General features: G+C 37.9%; 2 protein-coding genes across 3 annotated transcripts in view; one reads left to right on the top strand and one right to left on the bottom strand.

Moving 5' to 3' along the window:
- The window catches only part of PEX1 (peroxisomal biogenesis factor 1), a 47,840-nt gene extending 33,985 nt beyond the window's left edge, over positions 1-13,855 (bottom strand). For both annotated transcript variants that reach the window (XM_054564570.1, XM_054564571.1), the window contains exons 1-8: positions 13,727-13,855; positions 9,771-9,914; positions 7,138-7,221; positions 6,826-6,940; positions 5,961-6,727; positions 4,474-4,593; positions 1,030-1,153; positions 691-791 (exon numbers count right to left, since the gene is read on the bottom strand). In XM_054564570.1, coding sequence (XP_054420545.1) covers positions 691-791; positions 1,030-1,153; positions 4,474-4,593; positions 5,961-6,727; positions 6,826-6,940; positions 7,138-7,221; positions 9,771-9,914; positions 13,727-13,855 — 1,584 coding nt within the window. The remainder of the gene's footprint in view (positions 1-690; positions 792-1,029; positions 1,154-4,473; positions 4,594-5,960; positions 6,728-6,825; positions 6,941-7,137; positions 7,222-9,770; positions 9,915-13,726) is intronic.
- A 286-nt stretch (positions 13,856-14,141) lies between these two features.
- RBM48 (RNA binding motif protein 48) lies at positions 14,142-21,987 on the top strand. Its single transcript, XM_054564008.1, has 5 exons — positions 14,142-14,336; positions 14,867-15,057; positions 16,604-16,749; positions 18,237-18,805; positions 21,659-21,987. Exons 1-5 carry the CDS (start codon positions 14,226-14,228, stop codon positions 21,743-21,745), a joined length of 1,104 nt encoding a protein of 367 aa, XP_054419983.1. The 5' UTR covers positions 14,142-14,225; the 3' UTR covers positions 21,746-21,987.
- Positions 21,988-22,823: the final 836 nt, after the last annotated feature.

Here is a 22,823-nt window from a genome sequence, read left to right as displayed (position 1 = left end):
TCTTTAATTTTACAATGACAAGAATAAATATCCTAACTAAAACATTATATTCTAAATTAACCACTTTTGGCCTTGGCCAGGTAGCTCAGGTGGTTAGAACATCATCCTGACACACTAAGATTGTGGGTTCAATCCCAGGTCAGGGCACATACAAGAGTCAACCAGTGACTGCATAAGCGAATGGGCCGACAAATTGATGTTTCTCTCTCTGCCTCTAAAATCAATGAAAAAAACTAAAATAACCACTTTAAAAATACTTCTGAAGTGATACAATATTTATAGAGAGCTGAAAATTTAAGAATTGACAAAATAATATAGGTTGTGCAACAAAACTGCAAGTAAAAATCTGAATTTTAAAACTCAAACTGCTAAAGCTAAGTTTTCCTTTGTTTCAATAAAAGGAAGAATTTTAAGTCATGCTTCTTTTGCCAGTTAACAGAATCAATACCATATTCCTGAAACCTAACTGTGCTGAGGCACTAACTTTAAAGTCAGGATAAATCAACAATTTGTTTAGGTAAATTAAAGAGATTACAGAATAAAATATTTTAAATCAAGTTATTCCTTACTCTTATCATTTGAGTTTCTAATACATGTTAGGATGCAAGGTATTACAGGTGAATTCATACTTTATTATCAATCACATCTGACAAATATTATTTCATTGAATATTCAATGGCATGTAATTACTTGTATTGTGATCTTCTGCAGCAGATTGGTACTCAACAGAAAAATATTTTCTTTTTCTTTTTCCCAAGAATGAACTATATTCAGAGAAAACTCCTTCACCCCTATTGAAAAGAAAGTAATAAATGAATAGTACTGAAACTGAGATGAAATTTTAAGATTTTAAATATCAAATGTATTTAAATTTAAATAAAGGCATTCTTCGGTGTGTAAAATCTGTTTAATTATCACTGTTATGTTTCTGGTTCCTGTTCCACATGTCACAACTGGAAAAACAATGAAAAATTTTATGACTTCTTCAATAGAAAAAAAACATCAAAACAACAAATAAAATTTACACACCATCTTTAATTTCCAGCTTAATATATTCTTCCTCTGATATTATCAAAGGGAGTGTGGTTGTAGAAGACTGCTGAAGCCATGAATAGAATACATTTTTTATGTTTTCTTCAGTTACATCCTTAGGCTGCCAAAGAAAATGAAAGAACAGCAATAAATTATCCTAATATCTGATCGCAACCTTAACATACTTATTTTAATGCCTCGCTGAACAAAATGTAACTTGCTAGTAAAATGTAAACCTTGCTGAACAAAACCATAAAGATGTTCACATTCTACAGGCACAGACTTAGGATGTGACATTACAGTCAGTGCAACGAGTACAATGTCCCCTGAAGAAACATTACAAAGTGGCAGTTTTCAACTTTTTCTCTATGTCCAGCGACACACATGCCATAATTTGGCTTACTGGATAACCATTCCAACCCCATTCTCTCTTGCCTCTCTCTACTATACAGGTGAGAAAGCAAGCTCTTAGCTTGGATTCTTAGCTTGGAGGTGGGGCTGGTGTGTGTGGGATGCGGGGTGTGCGTATTCATACATGTGCATGTGGCTGAACTCTGGCCAGCTGGCCAATAGCATGCAATCAGCAATCCTTGGGAAGGACTTCTCTTCCTAAGTAAATGGTAGGGAAACCTAGTAAGGAAAGGGCTCTTGCCTTGTGCCTTTCCTTCTGCTGCCTGTAGTGCAGATGTGATGCCTACTACAGCACACATCTTGCTTCTAAGAGGAGGAAAGTCACAGGTTAAGAATGGCAAAAGAGAAAGATCAAAGGAGCACAGATGCTTGATGACACGGTTTAACAATCTAGAGCTCCTCTAAACGTCTCTGTACCTGAGAAAAATAAACTCTTTATATGTTCAAAGTCACTTTCTTTTCCTTTTTTCTGTTAAGCTGGCTGCAGTGCCGATATACTCAACAAGAAGTGTTAATAAAGTGTTCAAAAGCTATGAAAAAATTCTGAGAAAATCACTGCTAATTTTAAGTCTTTTAAATTAAAATTATTAAGTTTTAAAAATCTATTTGAAATTAAAAACAAGAAAAACAAAACTCACATAGGAAAGATGATTAGTATCTGCCTAGGAAAATAAAACCTATATTCTACCATATCTCCACTAGTATACTCTCTCGCTTTATCCAAAGTCAAGCACTGACCTGCTGAGTAAGCTCAATTCAAAACTTGACTACCACCAAAAAGAGTCTAAACTAAGATATCACTTTCCTAAAGTATTACATAAACAGTTACTTCTTTGGATGTTATTGGGCAATGGGATTAAACACCTAAACAAAGTCATGAAATAAAAATAACTATTTAAAAGCAAGACTTTTAAAATCAGAAAGTAACTCACAGTTCCTCTAGAATCAAACATCTTTATGTCCCAAATGATATAATCATAGCCCAGAGAGACCTGCCAAGGTCATAAAGCTTCCTCTAAAATATACAACTTAGGATAAGAAAAGTGTTTTGTAGTAATATTCCACCACTGAGCCCCCCCAAAAAAATTTCTCATGAACAGTGGCTAATGATTTTCATACATAACAGATCTAACTTTTGAAAAATACCAAAGTCAATAACCAAAATGTTAAAACAAAACAAACCACTGTGTACTGTTGAGCCAATGTGTGAAGTGCTCAGTTACATACTGTTATGAAAATGGCATTTATTCTATTTGTTTTCCTCTTCTCCAGTCATATAATATAAGCTATCTTATCTGGTGTTTCATCAACTAGAAAGTTCTATCAAATTGATTCTTTCATGACATAATGACCATCATGATCCTGAGGATCCTAAAGTACCATCTGAATTATCAGAGAAGGAATTTTTTTAAACATAATGGGTTGGCCAAAAAGTTCATTTGGCTTTTTCCATAAGGTGGCTCTAGTAGCATTTAGTTGTCTTTAACTTCATTTTGGACAATTTCGTTAGACTGTATTGGAACAGCTGTCATATCAGTGTGCATTTAAAAAAAACTTATTAAAATTGGTGAACTTTTGTGTAGTTATTTTAAATTTGATGGAAGAAAATAACATTTACGGCATATTATGCTTTATTATTTCAAGAAAGGTAAAAACGCAACTGAAATGCAAAAAATAAATTTGTGCAATGTATGGAGAAGGTGACTGACTGAACATGTCAAAAGTAGTCTGTGGGGGAGATTTCTTGCTGGATTGATGGTCATGCTTGGGTAGGCCAGTTGAGTTGAGAGCAATCAAATAGAGATGTTAATTGAGAACAATCAATGTTATACCATGTGGGAGATAGCCAACATACTCAAAATTATCAAATCAATACAGTTATTGGTGAAAATGAAAAATGTGTCCTTTATTTTATGGAATAAACCATGTGGGCTCTATGGTCAACCCAATATAATACAATAATTTTCCTGCATTATAATTCCCTGAGAACTGGTAACCAAACTGGTACAGATGATAATACTCTATTAAAAAGATTTTACAATTAAGTTCAACACCTCATTTTCTGACCACACCAGTTTCTAAAGAATTAACGGAGTAGCAAAGTAAAACAGTCTACCACTCTTTTAACCTGCAATATTAATACTAAAAGAACATGGGAGAAAAGTTTAAAAATTAGATTAACTATGGCAAAAATATCAACTTTTTAAAAGCAAAAACTCTCCATATTTGTATTGGCACCGTGTGTGTGTGTGTGTGTGTGTGTGTGTGTGTGGGCACACACACATACAAATATAAAGTGTATTGCTTATTAAAGACTTCTTGGTTTCTCAAGAAGTTACACACAGAATTACCAAATGATCTAGCTATTCAACTCCTAAGTCTCTACCAAAAGAATGGAAAGCAGGGACTAAAACAGGTACTTGTACACCAACATTCACAATAGCATTATTCACAATAGCCAAGAAAGTGGAAACAACCCAAGTGTCCATCAAATGATCAATGGATAAACCAAATGTGGTATATATAAAATGGAATATTATTCAGCCATTAAAAAGGGATGAAGTTCTGAGACGTGCTACATATCACATGGATGAACCCTGAAAACATGTTAAGGGAACTAAGCTAGACACACAGGACAAATATTGTATGATTCCTTTTATATGATACATCTGAAATAAGCAAATTCAGAGACCATAAATTACAGGTTACCGGGGTCTGGGGGAGTTGAGGGTATGGCGTTATTGCTTAATGAGCACAGAATTTCTGTTGGAGTGATGGAAACGTTTGAGAAATAGATAGCAAAGATAGTTGTACAACTTTATGAACGGAATTAATGCCAATTATTTGTACACCTAAAATAGATTAAAACAGCGTTTTTATGTTACACATATTTTACTACATTAAAGGGAAAAAATACTTCTTTGCCCTTCTAACAAAAAGGTGTACTCTATTATTATTACTTCACTAAAGCAACTAGAAATGTAATAATACATGTAAAATAACTGACATAACATATAAATTTGAACTTACTAAGTTTTCTCTAGGTTGTAATTTTAGAGATCTTGGAATTTTAGGGGTAATTTCCACAGGAGTTATTCTGACTACTGCATGCATTTCTATATTCAGTCTCTTTCTCAAGTCATCTGGAATCTGGAATTTAGAAATAAATGAAAAATATAATTATGTTCAATGCTTGGTTAAAAAATATTCCATTGCACAGATATTCATAGCAACTTCCATGAATTCAGGTGGAATTATATAAGTTACCATGATTCATAGTATAAACAGATGGATGTTCTGGTATTGTTGTATCACAAACATTTCAATTTTCCCCCTGTATTTCTTTAACATCCTCTTCAGAATGTGATCAATGTTGATCTATCAAGTCAAGCCTTTCTGAGTACCTGATGGCAACTGCTGCCATTCCTCACTGGCCATGGCTCCCACCTTTAGAGTAGAGTGGGAAGTGCAGACTCCTCATTGCTACCTTATGTGGTCCCCGAGACTTCACCATCATCACTTCCTCACCCTGTCCTCACCACACAATTTCAAGGAAATAAAAGGGTATTCATGCCTAACGGCAGAACCATTAATAAAGGAGGTTAAGTCACAAGAAGTTTGTGTTAGACAATGCAGTGGGATCTCCTAAACTGAGTTTAGAGCTAACAGAAAACAATGATGTCATGGTCCAGAGCTTTAGAAGATGATGTAGGCCAAAGAAAATAAAACTTTGTATGTCACCTACATGAAAGTCATAGGTTAAACTGTGAGAATAGAAGAAATCTACAAAGAAAATCCTCATCCCTTCCTATTTTTCTTCACTATCTTAACAATTTCTTTCCTTTCTCATCATGACGTTTCACTTCACAGTTCAAAATTAGGTTCAAGAAAATGGGGCTGGTGACTCACCTCACATAAGTGTAGTATTCATATTGGAAGCCAGGATGAGAGGGTGGAACACTAGCTGTTCTTTTTGCTTCCTCTCCCAGTTACACACAAGTTAAAGAGCTGACACCAGCAAGGTAAGCAGTTTCTGGGCGCATTCCAATCCAGGGGCCACCAGAGGGAGCCGCACGCCTCTCCCTACACAGGGCACTTCCCCCAATACCCAGCCAACCCTTCCTGTGCTTTCAAGAACTTGGAAACAAACCTTCTGCAGGTATTAAAGATGTGAAGCTCTGTAGGGCACCCCAAGCTAACCTTGAACTCTAGAGTCACCCTGCCTGGGTTTGACTCCTAGTTCTACATACTAGCTATTTAATCCCTGCCAAGTAATTTTGACCTCTCTAGGCCTGTACCTAAGATTATACTGTCGAAGTTTACTTAGGCAGAAAATACACAATTTTTACCTAAACAAGAACTTTACCTTACAATCTGAAATGTGTTCCCGCAGTGATTTTAGATATAATTTCTTATTATATTGGCTTTTAATTTATATATAAATTATTTTAATTCATAATTTGAGGGAGTTCAAGCAACAAAATTATTTCATCCCTAATTATAAAATTTATACTCACCCAGACTTTCCCAAGATGGAGAGCTTCTACATTTTTGGTGTATTTTATGGCATTCTTCAATTCCTCAAGTCCATTCCAGACTACCTTTAGCACACAGGCCTTACCAGCTTCTTGACTATGGTATAGGCTAATTTGTTTTTGATCTAATGGTTCTGACATCTGCTTTTCTTTTTCAGAGGACAGGACATTTTGCTTTGTTTTACTTTGCTGCTGCTTTGGAGAAAGTAGCTGAACTATCTTTCCATAGGTCACCGTAAAGCTGGGCTCCACATCAAAATATTCCTGGTCCCATGGAAATACATGAATGGCATAGTGTTTGTGAAATACAGAAGTTGCTACTGCATTGCATATACTGGGAGGCTGAGACTTGCATACTCTGAAAATATTGTCTACAGGAACAACTGTTGACTGCATATTTTTGAATGCATTGATTTCAGTTATACCCCAGGATGTCTCTTGCTTCTTTTCAGACCCAAAAGAAAAAATACTTCCTATCATAGTCCATAAGCTTGGTATTGACGGTGAGTCAATTGTATCCTCTGAATCAGTTTCACCAGACCCAGTAACTCTTACAGTATTTGACTGACGTTGCTTGGTTTGGAGTTCTTTTACCAATCCCTTTTGGTCTCTTCCGTAATTATGAAATGTTCCGTGCGCATTATCTGCTTTTGAAAATGTATTCTCTTTGGCTGGGCGGGTCTTTGGCTGAACAAGGAGTTTGGTGTCAGTCTCCAACCTTCCATAAGTAGCTGTTGGTATTAGTGCAACTGTGTACAAAATAAAGCTCATTAATGCACATTTGCCTCTGCTTTGGACTCAGTGCTGTGTCATACAGTATGATGGCAAATATTACAATGTCACCTACCAATTTGGATAAATATGTAAGTTTGTTGATCAACCCAAACAGGAAAAACGGCTTTTGGAAAAACTATTCGAATTTGATCTAGAAGATGCTGTTCCAGGGAAGCCGCATGCAGTTCCTAGAACCAACAACAAAAAAATCAATTCACTTTACGTTTTGTCCATGCCATGTGTTTGAAGAATCTCAAGTCATTCTTGTAACTCAAACCAACTCAGAATATATATGATGAAGCTCAGAGAAGAGAAATCTAAAGGCACTGACATTTTTAAGTATTTTAATCTTAAACAAGAATAGTTCTTATTTCATTTTCTTTACCAGGATCTCCCAATCATCTGCTGAGAGGGGTTCCACCTCCACTTGCTGACAAGACACCACATGCGAACACGGCTTGAGGAACACCTGAAAAACATTTTCAAATGTTAAAGTTTTTAATTTTTAAAGAGATGGGGAGGGACCTATCTGTTGCCTCTTACATGAGTCTGGACTGGGGACCAAATGTGCAACATAGGCATGTGCCCTGAGTGGGAATCAAACCAGCAACCCTTCGCTTTGCGGGATGGTGCCCAGCCAACTGAGCCACAACAGTCGGGGCTAATACTACTTTTAAAAGACTTTTGTATCCCTGAAAAATAAGTTTTCTCTTTAGGTATGTAATTAAATGTGAGCGTATGTTTGTGTTTATGTGTGTGTGGTCCTACTTGATAATTATTCCTATTTAGCTAGGCCTTGATATACACAACATTCTAGGAGAAATTATTTCATAATAAATTATAGCAAAAAGGGAAATACATCCTAGCACATTTTTAAAAACAAAATATAAAATAAAAATAGCCACTTAAAAAATTAATGTAAGTTAAAAAAAAAAGTAAGAAACAACACTGCCATCAAGTCATGGTTTGATCCAGTATATAAATGCCATTATTTCTAGTTTTGTAGCTATTAGTTTTATAACTAACATCAAGCCATGCTGCTTCTATTTCTACAAAACTAAAAAACACACTGAAATAGAGATAACAGCCAATTATTTAAATTTGGAATTATAATCATTCCCAGCTAAAAGTAAAGTGAAACAAATACCCCCTCATTCCAGTCCATTGATATCCATGAAATGCTAGCATGTCGCAAGAAGGCGGAATCTACCATCTTTCTTTCCTCTTCTGTTAGCATTTCTAGAGATTGGAGGACTAAAATCCAAAGCCACTAACTATTAAATGTTCCAAGTGACCAAGCCCTTCCTTCTCTGCTTCTGTGGATTGGAGCAAAATTCCCCCCATGCCTCACAGGACTCCTCAGTGAATTTCCCTTCAGTATTTCCCATATGCCCTATTTGAAAGGGATGATTCTGCGGAAGCACAAAGCAGCTCCTGACCACCAAGAAGTCAGTCTGGACCACACTAGTCCATTTCCTGTTCCTATCAATGACTCTTTGGGTGATGTCGCTTTAATGGTATTGCTCCAATACAGGGTATCTACAAAAAAACAGTTCACTTTGAAGCCAGTAGGAGTTAAAAACAAGCAGGACTGTTCAGTATGCTGATGAGACATCAGGATTAGCAATGGAAAGTTGATGTTCTCAACAGGGAAGTGGCACATACTCAAAAAGAGCAGAACTGTAACTTGCGATGAAATCCTGGGCAAAATATCCCGCCTCTCTAGGTTTGTAGAGCGAGGCACTAAAGGTAGGCACCATTTCTAAGGTCACTCTGGTGCTAAAGGTTTAAGATTCTAGCAAAAATTTAGGATAAGCAAAGGACTAGTGCTAGGCCTACGATTTCTTGTCAGTGGTCTATTCTCATTATAAAAAAGATCCATGTGTTCAAAACAAGTTAAAAAGATATGACACTCTTGTGTACTGTTAGTAGTACTGTTCATGGAAACTGGTAATAGAAAGCAAGTTAGCTCTATCAGATTTTTAAATGTGCAGCCCTCTAGACTTGGCAATTCAATTTTTACTATTTTATTCCATATATACAGAGACATTCAATGCATACTGTTTGTAATACATGGAAAGGTGTCTCTGACAGTCTGTGGGAAACATTGCAGAAAGTATGTATGACCTCATTCTTTAAGTCCTAAAGGTCTAGTGAGATCCCAACGTACGGTACACATTTTTTCTGAGGCTGGGGTTAGAGAAAGGGAAAACATTTTTTACTTTCAGTTGTAAAGTATTTGCAATAAATATGGTATTTCTTCTGTCGTTTAAAATATTCTAAACAGGATAAATTGATGAAAATAAGAAAATAATAACATAGACATGAGTTCTTAAAGTTTGGAGTTTACAATCTAAGCACATTAAATTCACTGCAAGACAAAAATGGAAAATAATAACCCTCTTTTGTAGGATAGGTTTTTATTTTTTTAAGTTCAATTCTTTTTTTTAAAAGGTTTTATTTATTTACTTTTATAGAGAGGGGAAGTGTGGGAGAAAGAGAAGGAGAGAAACAGCAATGTGCAAGAGGTAGATACATTGATCAGCTGCCTCTAGCATGTCTCCAACTGGGGACCTGGCCCGCAACCCAGGCTTGTGCCCTCAATCAAACCAGATTCAGTTAGCAGGCCAGTGCTTAATCTGCTGAGCCACACCAGCCAGGGCTGTAGGACAGATTTTTAAAAATCAACGGTAACCACGGAAGGTTGGGAAATTTGTCAGAAACAAATAAAATGAGGTTAAATAATAGAAAATAAAGTGAGATAATTTATAACGCAAAAATAATCACACAATAACAAAATTAGGAAACCTGGAATAGAGAGCATGGTAGACTACAAGATAATGATTTAACAATGGTATACAGGGTTAAGTTGAGTATCCTGGACTTATTACAGTAGCATACAGGTTAGGTGTCATCTCTCCTCCTTTAAAAAAACAAACACTGAACTCTAAATTTTATTTCCATCACTATATTATGTGATATTATAAGAAAGTCACACTCATCTCCTTTTGTGCTTACCTGTTCCCCATTTGAGAGTCCAAGTTTTTGACCAACGTGTCTGTTAATTTCAGCCATATTTTCACCTTGATCACAAAAAAGCCTGCCTTCCACCCAGCTCAAGAATGCAAGCTGGTGACCCCAGGTTACTTCTATAGCTTGATTCTATTTATTCAAGAAATAAAAAACAGGGGAGAGAGGTTTTGAAAGTTTTTACATGCTTTTCTGGATTCACATAAATGATAAAACTATTACTGTAATCTACAAACACAAAAACAGTTCTACAAATAGTTGATTGCTCTCTGTTACAGCTTTTAAAAAGTTATAATCATGTCCAACACTCAACACTGGTGATACTTTGGGTGAAACCAACACACTTACATTTCTACGATGGCATTATAAATTGATCCAACCATTCCAGAATCATACCATGGCAACAGGTAGCCAATGGTATGATATACATATTCTGAATTAATGATTAGAAGAGGAAAAGAAACTACAGCAGAATATATCTCTGCAGTATTTTCTTTAACAATGAAAACTTAGGACTGGCTTAAGTGTCTACCATAGGGAAATTATTAAATAAGCTATAAATTTACTATTTTAGTAAAGTATGAGTCAATAGCAACATATGATGATCATTAAAAATATAACTACTTATTTATTAGAAGAATAATAAATACACACAGTAAAAGTACAAAAGCATAAAATGTGAGGGTAGGTCCCTCACTGTTAATGGTTTCTTATGTACACTTCCAGAAATTTTATATTATGCAGCTTCTTAAATAAAATTTTAAAGCTCTATAACTATGAAAACATATTTATAAGTTAAAAAATAGCAAAATAACATTTATTATCATTAAGAGCATTTATACAAAATATGTAAGTTTGTGGCTATGAATTAAAACAATGTTTTCCATGATTAAAGAATTACAAACTCATTAAAGAAACCTTAGAAAATATATAAATTTGGAAGGAAAAACAAGAATTATAGATATTTCTTCCATTAAAAGACCACCTTGTGAACAATTTTGATTTCCAGCTAATCCTTTTTTTCTATGCATGAATTAATTGTTTTAATTAATTAATTTTTAAAATGAAATATATTGGGGTACCATTAGCTAATAACATTATATAAATTTCAGGTGTACTATAACTTTGTAACTCGACACCTGCATGCTCATTTTGTGCTCACCGCCTGAAGTCTAGTTCCCCTCAGTCAGCATGTATTCGACACCCCCGCCTTCACCCTTTATTGTCCTCCCCACACTCCTTCCCCTCTGGTAACAAGTTAATTTCTTACATAGTTGTATAATATAGTCATGATTTAGTATACTTTTTTCCCACTTTACACTGTATCACAAACACCTATCATTTCTTAATAAAAAGAATTTCATTCATAGCCACTGAGACAACATATTAGGAAGTTTTAGTAGTATTGAATTAATATGTTAATATTAAAATAAATTCATTAAATTATTAAACAAATCCATTCATATATATTTTTTACTACTTCAAAACAAGTTATAGTCTGTTTATTGTGTTTCTTTCAGCAGAACAAATTTCCAAGGGTACTGGAGACACTTCTGAGGTAATATAATATACTTTAAGTTAACCATGTTATTAAAACTTTGTATAAAAAAAATCACCCTGGCTGGTGTGGCTCAGTGGACTGAGTGCCGGCCTGTCAACCAAAAGGTGGCTAGTTCGATTCCTGGTCAGGGCACGTGCCTGGGTGGCGGGCCAGGTCCCCAGTTGGGGTGTGGGAGTTGTTTCTCTCCCTCTCTTTCTCCCTTCCTTCCCCTCTCTCTAAAAATAAATAAAATCATTTAAAAAATCATTGTCTATCACTCAGTTGTGTAATTTTTCTCTCGATTCTTCACAGGACAGTCCACGGGCTCTGGCTGTCCAAAGTCTTTCCACTGAGCACCGTGTGATCAAGCAGAAAGAGCCCTAGATTTGGAGTCAAAAGTCCTAAGTTGCTCCATCAGCAGGAACTGTGGGACCTGACAGGTAACAAGAGTAAAGTTGACCGATGCCCCGGATGCTTTCTGTGGAGTTTCATCAGTCAGTGACATATAACCCAGATCAATTCCCCTATTTCACATGCAGTAACTTTTAAAACCAGAGATATTAAATAAGGAAATGTAAAATATGCCCTGAAATATCAAAAAGGAGAATTCTACCAACTCACTGGAAAAGGGTAAAATCAACTTTATTAAAAAGGAAAAATACTTCAATTATTCATTTGGTCAGAATGTAGTAACCAGCTCCATAAGGTCATATTTTATGTTCAGCTGAATTTAGTAAACTTTGCAGACTAATGTTCTGAGTTCATTTTTATGTCAAAAGCTTTTCACTTGGACCACAGAGCCCTTGGGAACTCAGGGAGAAAATAAAAGGACAGACTGAAGAGAAAGGAGCCCTTTGCCGTTTAATCAACCAACAAATGATTGCCTGCCTGCTTTTGTCCAAACCTCCTGGCAGCACAGCAAAAAATTTTTTGGCTGATCTGACAAAAAAAAAAAAAAAGGTCAAATTTTGATTCATTCAAAAGCAATGGCTACTGTTCTGTTGGTTGTCATTCTTTAAAAAATTCTTTCAAGAGGGAGGGAGGGAGGGGAGAAGGGAAGGAGGAAGGGAGGGGAGAGAGACATCAATTTGTTTTTGCATTTGTTCATGCCTTCATTGGTTGCTTTTCGTATTTGCCTGACTGGAGAGTGAACCTGCAGCCTTGGTATATAGGGACAATGCTCTAACCAACTGAGCTACTCAGCCAGCGCATGTCCTCATTTTTTAATTTTACAATCTAAGAGAAAAAAGGTCACTGCCCTTGACTAAATAGGCAGGTATTACATGTATTAAAAATCATTGCGGCGAACCAGTTTAAAATTGCTGATCTAGAGAAATATATACCGAGAAGTAGCTAAAGTGGAAAGGCGGGATACTTGAAATTATTGCACACTTTTACATATTTCCTGCATGGATTAGCCAGTGGTGGCTACCACACATCCAGGGCTTTCGAGGATTTCAAATACAGATATATATCTTTGCATTGGCCTTTGCTTTATTGTGCTTCACAGATGTTAGCAGTTTTTACAAATTAAAAGCAAGACCCTCCACTGGCTTTATTGCTATAGTCTTTAATTGTAGTGGTCTGGAACTGAACCAATGAGGTATGCCTGTATTCTAGCCTTCTGCCCTCAACAGCAGACGCAAACTCGTAGGCCAGGTGCCTCTGTTTTTATTTGTGAAAATCGGGATGCTGTACCTTTGCCCATGGTTAGAGCCATGAACCACAATCACAACCTCTAGAGGGCAACGGACAGCACTGGTTCCAATAATCCCAACTGCTGCACACGTCCAAGTATGCAGAATCCACTGCACACTCCGGGCGCACCTCGGCGGTGTTCCGAGCCGCGGGACGCAGCGAAGGACCTTCATTTTATCAACCTGTCCCGCTCGTGGGACACGGCGCTCAGTCCCTGTTAAGCTACTCAGCCAACAAACCAAGTCTCCTCTCTGGAGGCCCGGACCGCAGCCGGAAGACATCTGGAAATCGCTGGCGGGAGAACATTTTTTTAAAAAACAAGCACAAACAACAAAAGAAACGACTTCTCAAGAGTTTTCCAACCTGAAGTAATATTTAAATGCAAAAGTTGACTGTAAAGATGTTTGAAAGCCCAGTTTCATCGCGTAAAAGGCCCTGGCCAGTTCACTTAGAGGCCGGGGCTGTAGCAGACGTGGTGTGGGCTGCAGACACGGCCCCCTACCGGCCCTACCCTCTAGGGGCCCTAAGTCTCGACTCGGCACCACTGGGCGGCACCAGCAAAGAGCCCGTGCCCAGACGGCCGGAGAGGCCTGCGCGGTCCCCGCGGCCCCCGCGGCCCTCGAAGGCCTCCGCCCGCCAAACTCCAGACTACGGACCAGACGTCCCATTTCCGGGCTGGAAGCCCCGTCCGGGGCCGGCGCGTTACCTGCAGCAGGTGCATCTGGGACACGAGCCGCCGAGGCAAACGGAGGAAGCAGTCGCGAGCGTTGGTGAAGGCCACAGTTACGACAGCCCCACTTTCCCCCGCACCCACCAGGCGTTCGCTGCCCCACATCCTCGGCCAACGCGAACGCCCCCACCGCCCACCCTAGCGGACCCAAGCCAACCTCTCAGGCTCAGGGCGTCGGAGCTGGATTACATCGATTAACCACGCCCCCTACGACCCCACCCCCTTTTCTGTGGCACCTCCCCGGGCCTGTAGGGGGAGGGGTAAACCAGTCTTCTCCCTCCCTCCTGGTGTCTCCTCCGCGCCGCTAGAGGGCGGCACCTCCTTCACAGAATTCTCGTCTGCAGGAAACGATGGCCGACGATGTCGATTCTCCAGCCAATCCGGGCACGTCTTGACCCATCCCTCTCTCTTATTGGGTAAACTGGAGGGCAGCCCGGCGGATGTTGTCGTTGCTGCGAGGGCCAAACCCGGCAACATGGCGTCCAGTGGTGGGGAACTGGGCGGCTTCTTCGACCACCACGTCCAAAGGACTGTTTGTGATACACGGGCCAAGTATCGGGAGGGGCGACGGCCTCGCGCTGTCAGGGTAAAGTGATTTTGGTTTCATTTGTTATCCTCGGTAGCTTTATGTGAGTTGTAGCTCCACACACCCAGCCTATGTAAATAAAGCCTTTAAAGGTTGTCGTCAGGGCCATTATTCGTTGCAGACGGGTATGAGGAACCCTGGTAATCAGATGTCAAAAACTCTCACGACCCTTTTGGTAGTAAGAGGACGTCGGCCCTATGAAAAATAGACGTCTTTGTTTTAATCATTTTATCTTACGTGTGTATGGTGTTACTTGGGACATGGTAAGCATTCAGTGTTTAACTCTTTGCAATAACTTCTACCAAGCCAACTCTGAAAAACATGTTAATTTAAGGTAGTCTATTTTGTGCTTTAGTTAGGTGAATTCACGTGGGGATGAATTATTAGAAGAGCAAATTATTTGATTTTCTGTTTTCTGCAGACTGGTTGAAGAGTATTTCTTGTTTTCAAACCTGTCTTTTTTTTTTTTTTAAAGCAGTTTGTCTAGGCCTATTTATGAAATACATTTACCTTGTTTACATTTCTTCTAGGTATATACAATTAATTTGGAATCTCGGTACTTATTAATACAAGGAGTTCCTGCAGTGGGCGCAATGAAGGAATTAGTTGAGCGATTTGCTCTATATGGTGCAATTGAACAATATAATGCTCTAGATGAATACCCAGCAGAAGACTTTACAGAAGTTTATCTTATTAAATTTATGAATTTACAAAGTGCAAGGTAATGTGCAAGTTAAGTACCGTCTTATCTGCCTCCATTCCCATTGTTATTTTGGCTCCAGCTTGCCCCCATTCATACCTGAATTACCAATAACCTAACACGGCCTTGTGTTACTCTTTTCTTCCTGCAGTCTTTTTAAATGTTAGCCTTACCAAAATACTTTCCATCACATTATTCCCATGTTTAACAGTTTTGTCACTTAGGTTAAAAATTGGGTTGGGTGTAGGGTTATCCAGTTCCACTGCTTACTAACATCATGACCTTGGACAAGTTATTTAACCCTATTAAGCCTGTTTTTCCTATTCTGTAAAATCCATGTGATGAAAGGACCTGCTTATTGAGGTTTGTGAGGATGAAATGAGGTAATCCACCTAAAGGGCTTAGAATAGCACCTTCTGTTCAGAATGCAGCAAACTTTAGCTGTTGAGATTCTTACTGTTATGCACCTGTGTGAGTTGACCCCCGTCTATTCCAGCCTTCTATGTAGCATAAACTCTGCTCCAGAAAGACTGTAATGTGAAACGCCCTACCTATTTTAATGTGACCCCCTGCTAATTTGTTCCAAGAACTCTCTGTCCCTGGTTCTTAATGCTTCATGTTTTCTTCTCTGTGTTACGAATAGCACTTGCAGTCTGCCATAAAGCACTTAGTTGATGGGGTCAGGTATTGTTCTCAGGTTGCTCTCATATGTAATCTCACTTACCTAACTTGCCAACTCCTCATTAGGGAAGGATATTTTCTAGAGTTTTTGCGTTTTACACAGCAGCTAATACAACAGGCCTTGGAGTTTGACATGGGGATTTGAATTCTAGCTCCACTAACCAATGCGAGCATGGCCAAGTAATGAATCTCCCTAGGCCTCACTCATCATGGGGTTGTTGCGAAGTGTTAATTCAGGTGAAGCACTTAGGATACTGCCTGGCATATGGTAAAATCTCAGTATTTCTTATTATCCCTGGGCACAGAGGTACTTAAATATTTACTATATTAATGCTTGACCAGTCAAAGATTTTTAATAAGTATTTGTTAAATGATACCATCCTCTCATTGATTACTTGTTACCACATGTTCAGTATTTCCTCAATTATTGAAGGTATTACAATTATTTTATTAAGTTTTTAAATAATATGAATCCCATTATAGGAACACATTGTGCCAAAAAAGGTTAAGTTGGGTATGAGCTAATTCTCAGAGACGATTTAACCCAATGTGGAGAAAATCTATTTTATGACCACAGATACGTACCTTAGGCCAGCCAACTGGATTCTAAGTAGATTAAAGGGACTCTTGATATGTGCGGATGACTTAGCTCAAACCCTTTTTACATTGTGGGAAGAGGGGAGGAAATGCTAGGAGTATTATGCACTGATTCACTAAGGCCAATTCCATCCATAAGCACAGCATCTTAATTTCCAAACCATAGGATGTACACACACATAGCAAAAGCTGGACTCTGTTCTTTAGATCAGTGCATTATATACTAGTCAAACTTTCATCCTAAGTAAATCTAGATTCATAAACCATACTATCTTTTATTTCTGTTTAGGATAGCGAAGAGAAAAATGGATGAACAGAGTTTCTTTGGTGGTTTGCTTCATGTGTGCTATGCTCCAGAATTTGAGACAATTGAAGAAACTAGAAAAAAACTACAAGAGAGGAAGGCTTATATTGCAAGAGTTACTAAGAATAAAGGTATGGAAAGCCTGTTACTAAACAGCTATGTGTCAGGCATTCTGCTGGGTATAGCATCATGGAGCGCTCAGTCTAGTGGGAAGAGAGGCAAGTAAATAACAATATTTAGTAAGTGCACCAGGGTTTGGTATCACTCAGCATATCTGGGCTGGGAAGACAGAGATGTTTGTTCGTGGAAGACTTCCTACAGGATAAGAGAGGTGGCTGAGTTTTGAAGGATAAGTAGACATTACTCAGAAATGGAGAGGAAGAAATGGAAAGGTGGGCCGGGTAGCATGTTTAAAGGCCCAGAGGAATAAATATGCACCGTGAATCTTAAGGAACTGTGACTAATACGGGATAACCACTCACAGGGGCTTCAGTGAAAGAGAAGATTACAGAAATGGACAGCAAGTGAATGGTGGGAAGTCTCGTGTCCCATGCCAGGATTTAAAATTCTAACCTAAAGGCAGTGAGAAACAGTTAGGGTTTGCAGACCAGTTAACAACTGCTAATCTAAAACTGCTAAAAGTGGAAACGTTTCACCTTTGACCAGCAGCTGGCCAGATGCCCCATATGCCCAGCTGAGTTTCCCTGAACACAAATTCCAGATGCTTGGAATGGAGTCACAGGGATCTGTTATGTGGCTTAGAAGACTAGAGCAGTCAGGACTGGATTAAAATAGAGGATGCATTCTGAAATCTGAATACTACTAGAGGCTCAGATTACTTAAGTTTCCACCCTTTGGTTGAAAGAAAAAGTCAGTGTCCATACAGCTGTGGAATACGGTGAGTTTATGGCTGACTGGGGAATGGGCGTGTGGCAGTGGTAAAGAGAGAAATCCGGGGGAAAACTCTCGGAAGACTTACCTGAAAATTTGTCAAGAGAGCTGTTGAAAGTCCCTGGTCATTTTTAGACACCAAATTTTAACCTGTGGGATAAGTAAATTACCTAGCTACATGCAAACTTGTATGTGTCTACGAGTGGCAAAGGGAATTACTAAATACGGGCCCAGCATATTGCCTCCCTTAAACTAACACAAACTAAGTGTCATATACACTCATGTAGTAGAATATCCTGAAACTATAAAGAAAAAAAAAAAGAAGCTTTGTACGTAACAACATGGAAAAACTCTCCAAGATCTATAGTTAACCGGAAAACGCAAGATGCAGAGAAATGGGTATTAAAGGAGAGGAAGGGGGAGGTGGAAAAGGAGAAAAGTAAGACATTCTGGACAGAAAAATAAGATAAAAATAGTGATTACTTGGGGTGGAAACCAGGCGTACAGGGAGCAAAGAAAGAGTATAGCTTTGCATTACTACCTTTTTATCCTTTTTAGCCTTTAAACCACATGAATATACTGCCTGCTCAAGAAATAAACATTTTAGGTAGTGTTTGTTAACATTTTAAAGTAATGTTTGTTTTCAGAATAATGCTTTTCTGAATGATAAATGTAAGTGAACCATTTCTGTTTCCCTTTCTCTCACTTTCTAAACTGTAATACAAAGATCATTTCATGACAAAGAAGAAACTGGTTCCAGAGCATAAAGACACAAAAGATTTTAGACAGGACTTCCATTCAAAGAAATCTGAATTTTGTGAATCTGCTTTGAACACTTCGGCTGGGAACTCAGATGCTTGTCTTCCTTATTCTTGTGAATTACCTTTATGCTATTTCTCCTCAAAATGTATGTGTTCATCGGGAGAGTACGTGGACAGAGCATCAAACTCCTTTCAGGATGGTAGAAACCACGATGAAACAGTGGGGCATTGTAACCACAATGACTCTTTGCAGAAAATGCAAGTGAAAACTTTTAAAAAACCAGTGGCCTGCCCTGTTGCTCAGAAGGCTATTACTCCTTCAGAGGCCGTTGACAGATTTATGCCTAGGACAACACAGCTCCAGGAGCGGAAAAGAAGAAGAGAAGATGATCGTAAGCTTGGAACTTTTCTGGAAACAGGCATGAGCAGTAATGAGGTTCTGATTGGGCCTCTGCTACCAGACATACCTAAAGTTGATATGCATGACGACTCATTGAATACAACAGCAGATTTAATTCGGAATAAACTTAAAGAGGTAAGATCACTTAAAGAAAACTTCTGTGAGCCCTGGCTGGTGTGGCTCAGTGGATTGAGCACCGCCCTGTGAACCAAAGGGTCACTGGTTCCATTCCCAGTCAGGGCACATGCCTGGGTTGCTGGCCAGGTCCCCAGTTGGAGGCATGTGAGAGGCAACCACACATTGACGTTTTTCTCCCTCTCTTCCTTCCCCTCTCAAATATCTTTTAAAAAAAATATTGAAAGAAAAAGAAAACTTCTATGAGATGAGTTGGTTATAGAACTAACACTAAATGGAGAATTATTTATGAGAACTGTAGTATTGCCATTAATATTTCATTTGTAATTTTTTGATGTGTTTTCCTATAATTCTCTGTTAAATTAACTGAATTTGACTAACAAATGTATATGCTTTAATACCATTAATCCTTATCTTAAACATTAAACAGAATACAGGACGGGGCAAAAGTAGGCTTCCAGTTGTGAGTACACAAAACACTGAGTTTATTCTTGTAGTATTTATTAATTACTGTATTATTTTCCATACGAACTGGAAACCTACTTTTGCCCCACCCTATATATTTTATATCCCTCTCTCAATAAAATATATAAGCAGTGGTTTCTGTCAGTAAGATCAACTTGTGGGAGCAGAGCCCTGGCCCTCCCCTTTTTATTAAAGCTCCCCCCCACAATAATTTTAATATGAGCCAAAGTAGGGAACTACTATATTGAAGGAAAATTACTATAATTTATTTTTCATGAATTCTAAGTTATTTTACGTTACACTAAATTAAAAAACGCTTACTTGCTTCTTTGATGGAGGTGGCCTTAGAAGAAGGTGAGGCTTCTAAATATTAATCCTTAAGGTTTGCATTTCAAATGTAAATTTCTTAAATATATTAGAACTAGATTGTGCTACTTAGTAATTTTTTTTACATTATTTACATACTCACTTTTCACTTCCTGAGCACAAATAAAAAAGTTAATGTTTTAGTTTGCTTTTGAAATACTGTATTTTGGGGCAAGACTTCAAAATCATAAACTGAGGGAGAGAGGCCATTCTCTTAGGTTCAGAAAGTGCTTTTCACATAGTTATACATAATGTTTTATAATGTGATTAAGGAGGGGGCTAAGGTAACTTAATTAATTTTATGTATTTTTTTTACCTGAAAATTATTATCTGATTAAGGATAAGGGTTTGTTTTATAGTAATAAAAATCCATCGATGCAGCCCTGGCCGATGTGGCTCAGTTGGTTGAAGCGTCATCTGGTCGCCAAAGGCGTTGTAGGTTTGATTCCCACCCAGGGCACATATCGAGGTTGCAGATTGTTCCCTGGTCCAGGCACGGGTACATGTGATTTCCGGTCCGGTGCGTAAGGGGGCAACCAATCTGGGCTTCTCTTGTCCTTCCTCTCTCTCTAAAATTAAAAAAAAAAAAAAAAAAAAAGAAGCAATGAAAATATATCCTTGGGTGAGGATTTAAAAAAAAGAATCCATGAACACAATTTCTATGTTTAATCCTCTTTAAATTTTTTAGTTTGTACTGGCACTGTTCCTTTCTTCACATACAGCTGATCTAAAGCATCAGTACAGATACATAGGCTGGCTCAGCCAGTGCTGACTGTGCTTTTAAGAAAAACGTGTTAGGTCCAAAGCTGAGGTATAGGAATAGGAGAACGACATCCCCCTGCCCGGCCACTCGTGACACCCCAACCCCATACCTTCTCTTTTTTTAACCCAAGTACTCATCACCTTCCAATAGTAATAGAACATATTTCTTTTTTATTGTCAGTCTTTAGTCTCCCAGAATTTAATGTTCATGAAAGCAGAGATTTTTTTTGGACTGATAGATCCCAAACTCCTAAAATAACATTGGCACTTAATAAATATTTAGGGAATGAAGGAATAAACCATGTATACACTATGTTTACTATGTTAAAAATTTTATCCACATATTGTCAAGGCTTCAAAAGAATAATGGAAAATTAAAACATTTGATTTGTTGCCCTGGCTGGTGTGGCTCAGTGATTGCGTGCCTGTCTGCGAACAAAAGGGTCACCTGTTCAATTCCCAGTCAGGGCATATGCCTCGGTTGTGGACCAGGTCCCCAGTAGGAGGCACATGAGAAGCAACCACACATTGAAACTTCTCTCCCTCTTTTTCTCCCTCCCTTCCCCTCTCTAAAAAATAAAAAAAAACTTAAAAAAAACCACATTTGATTTGTTGATGTGACAGAGTTGTGAAGAAATTCTGTCCTTTTATTCGGTGTTTAATTTTAATTTCTAAAATACTTGTATAATAAGTAGAGCAACAAAAAGGAGAAATACTAAATATATTTATCACAGTTTCTAATAATTTTCTATTTTAAGTGAAGACTATTTTACTCTGCTTTAATTTATTATCTACTCTTTTTCTCATGATGTTTAATTTCATTTTCCCTAAAAAATTAAGGACATTTCTGATTATTTCTTTAAATTTTTCATTGACCTCCGCCAAGCCTCCATGTCTCTAAATATAGCAGACATTATCGCTCTTTCAGGTTATGCACAACCAGGCTATGTATCTGTACCATAAAATAACAGGTGACTTCAGATCTATAAAGGAATGGTAAAGTAGAGCATATGTTTACTTTTCTCCCCTCAACTTTTTTTCCTGTTAAATTTCTGTAGAAATTTTACTCCCATCAATGTGTGGACAGAAAACTTTGCTTTGTGCCTAGATTGCAGGCTGAACCTTGCACTTGGGCTAGCTCTACTTCAAATGTGATGGCAAAGTTTGAATACTGGATATCCATCCTGCCTCTTCTGATAGTTTATTTACTCGTGTACTATAAAAATTAAGATTTGCTGGTTCTCTTTTTTTTTAAACTAGGTGGCTTCCCCTGTGCCAAAGCCTCCAGAGGACAAGTCGGAAGCTGTGCATATAAGTCATCCATTAAAACAAAGAAGAAGAATATAAGATTACTAGTAGCAAATTAATATTTTCTAAGGGAGTAATCTATTTTTTACTTTTAGCCTGTCATTTTAATTCTTGAAGAGATTGGATTGTTGGTATTTTTTTCAATGCATTCCTCTTTGTAATTTCATTCAAGTTACTTGTCTAATTTAGTTTCATCTTTTAAAATTTGTTTATCATGGGCAAAATACATGCCAGCCAACTGTTTCCTTTAATAAAACTTTTCCAGAAACTCCACCCAGTGCCTTTGCTTACATCTTACTGGCTAGAACTGGGCCCATGACTGTTCCTAACTGAGGAGACTGGAATAGTGAATGTTTAGGTTTCCAACTCCTGTGGTTGAGGAAGCAAGAGAAGAGGGGGTTGGGAGTGCCTGACTCTCAATGTTTGCCACAAGATCCAACGTTACTAGCTAACTTAAATACATAAAATTAGCTTACCGTTACCGATTATAGATGTTTTGATCCACACTTAATACAGAAACTGTTCTTACAACATTACCTCTCACACTGCAATAAGTATATGTGAATTAGTTGAAGGAAATAAATATAGGCAACCAGGATCTGTTTTTTATTTTAATACAAGTATTGAGTGATTCTCATTCAAAAACTAGAAGTCAGGATGTGTCTAGGTGTCTGAATGCCAGGGCTTCAAAATCAAGACAAATCTGTAAAGTAAAGAAATTAATACACTATTAGAACGAAGCTGAAATTAGAAGCTTACATGCTTAACTTGTAAGAAGAATTTACTTGATGCAAGGCAGAAACAAATGAGAATTAGTAAATACTAGACTCATACCACTACTTTTAGCACACCCATTTATTTTTTCCTTTTATCAGACCACATAATGGAAATCCAGTTATATCTAGGCTGTTTCCATATTTTTACTGTTAAAAATAACTGAAGAAATCACCCCAAAAAAGATTGATTCACTATGTTTAGGGTGGGGTTCAAGATTCTGTACCTCCCATAACTTAGGTGATCCCTTTGCACTGATGCATCCTCTGAGTAGCGAGGCTCTAGATGGCTGGGCTACACTCTCTGGGAGCAACCGAAGAACTACTGGTGTTGCGTCCAGACC

This window comes from Pteronotus mesoamericanus, unplaced genomic scaffold, assembly GCF_021234165.1.
Source record: "Pteronotus mesoamericanus isolate MK-2021 breed Mesoamerican mustached bat unplaced genomic scaffold, CSHL_Meso_final scaffold_85, whole genome shotgun sequence".
Lineage (NCBI taxonomy): Eukaryota > Metazoa > Chordata > Mammalia > Chiroptera > Mormoopidae > Pteronotus > Pteronotus mesoamericanus.
This window is presented reverse-complemented; position numbering and strand designations above follow the sequence as displayed.

Excerpts from the sequence above, each read along its gene's own strand:
- RBM48 (XM_054564008.1), top strand. The coding sequence starts at position 14,226 with ATGGCGTCCAGTGGTGGGGAACTGGGCGGCTTCTTCGACCACCACGTC. Across the intron at positions 14,337-14,866 it reads GACGGCCTCGCGCTGTCAGG|GTATATACAATTAATTTGGA; the intron begins GTAAAGTGATTT and ends CATTTCTTCTAG. Across the intron at positions 18,806-21,658 it reads TTCGGAATAAACTTAAAGAG|GTGGCTTCCCCTGTGCCAAA; the intron begins GTAAGATCACTT and ends TTTTTAAACTAG.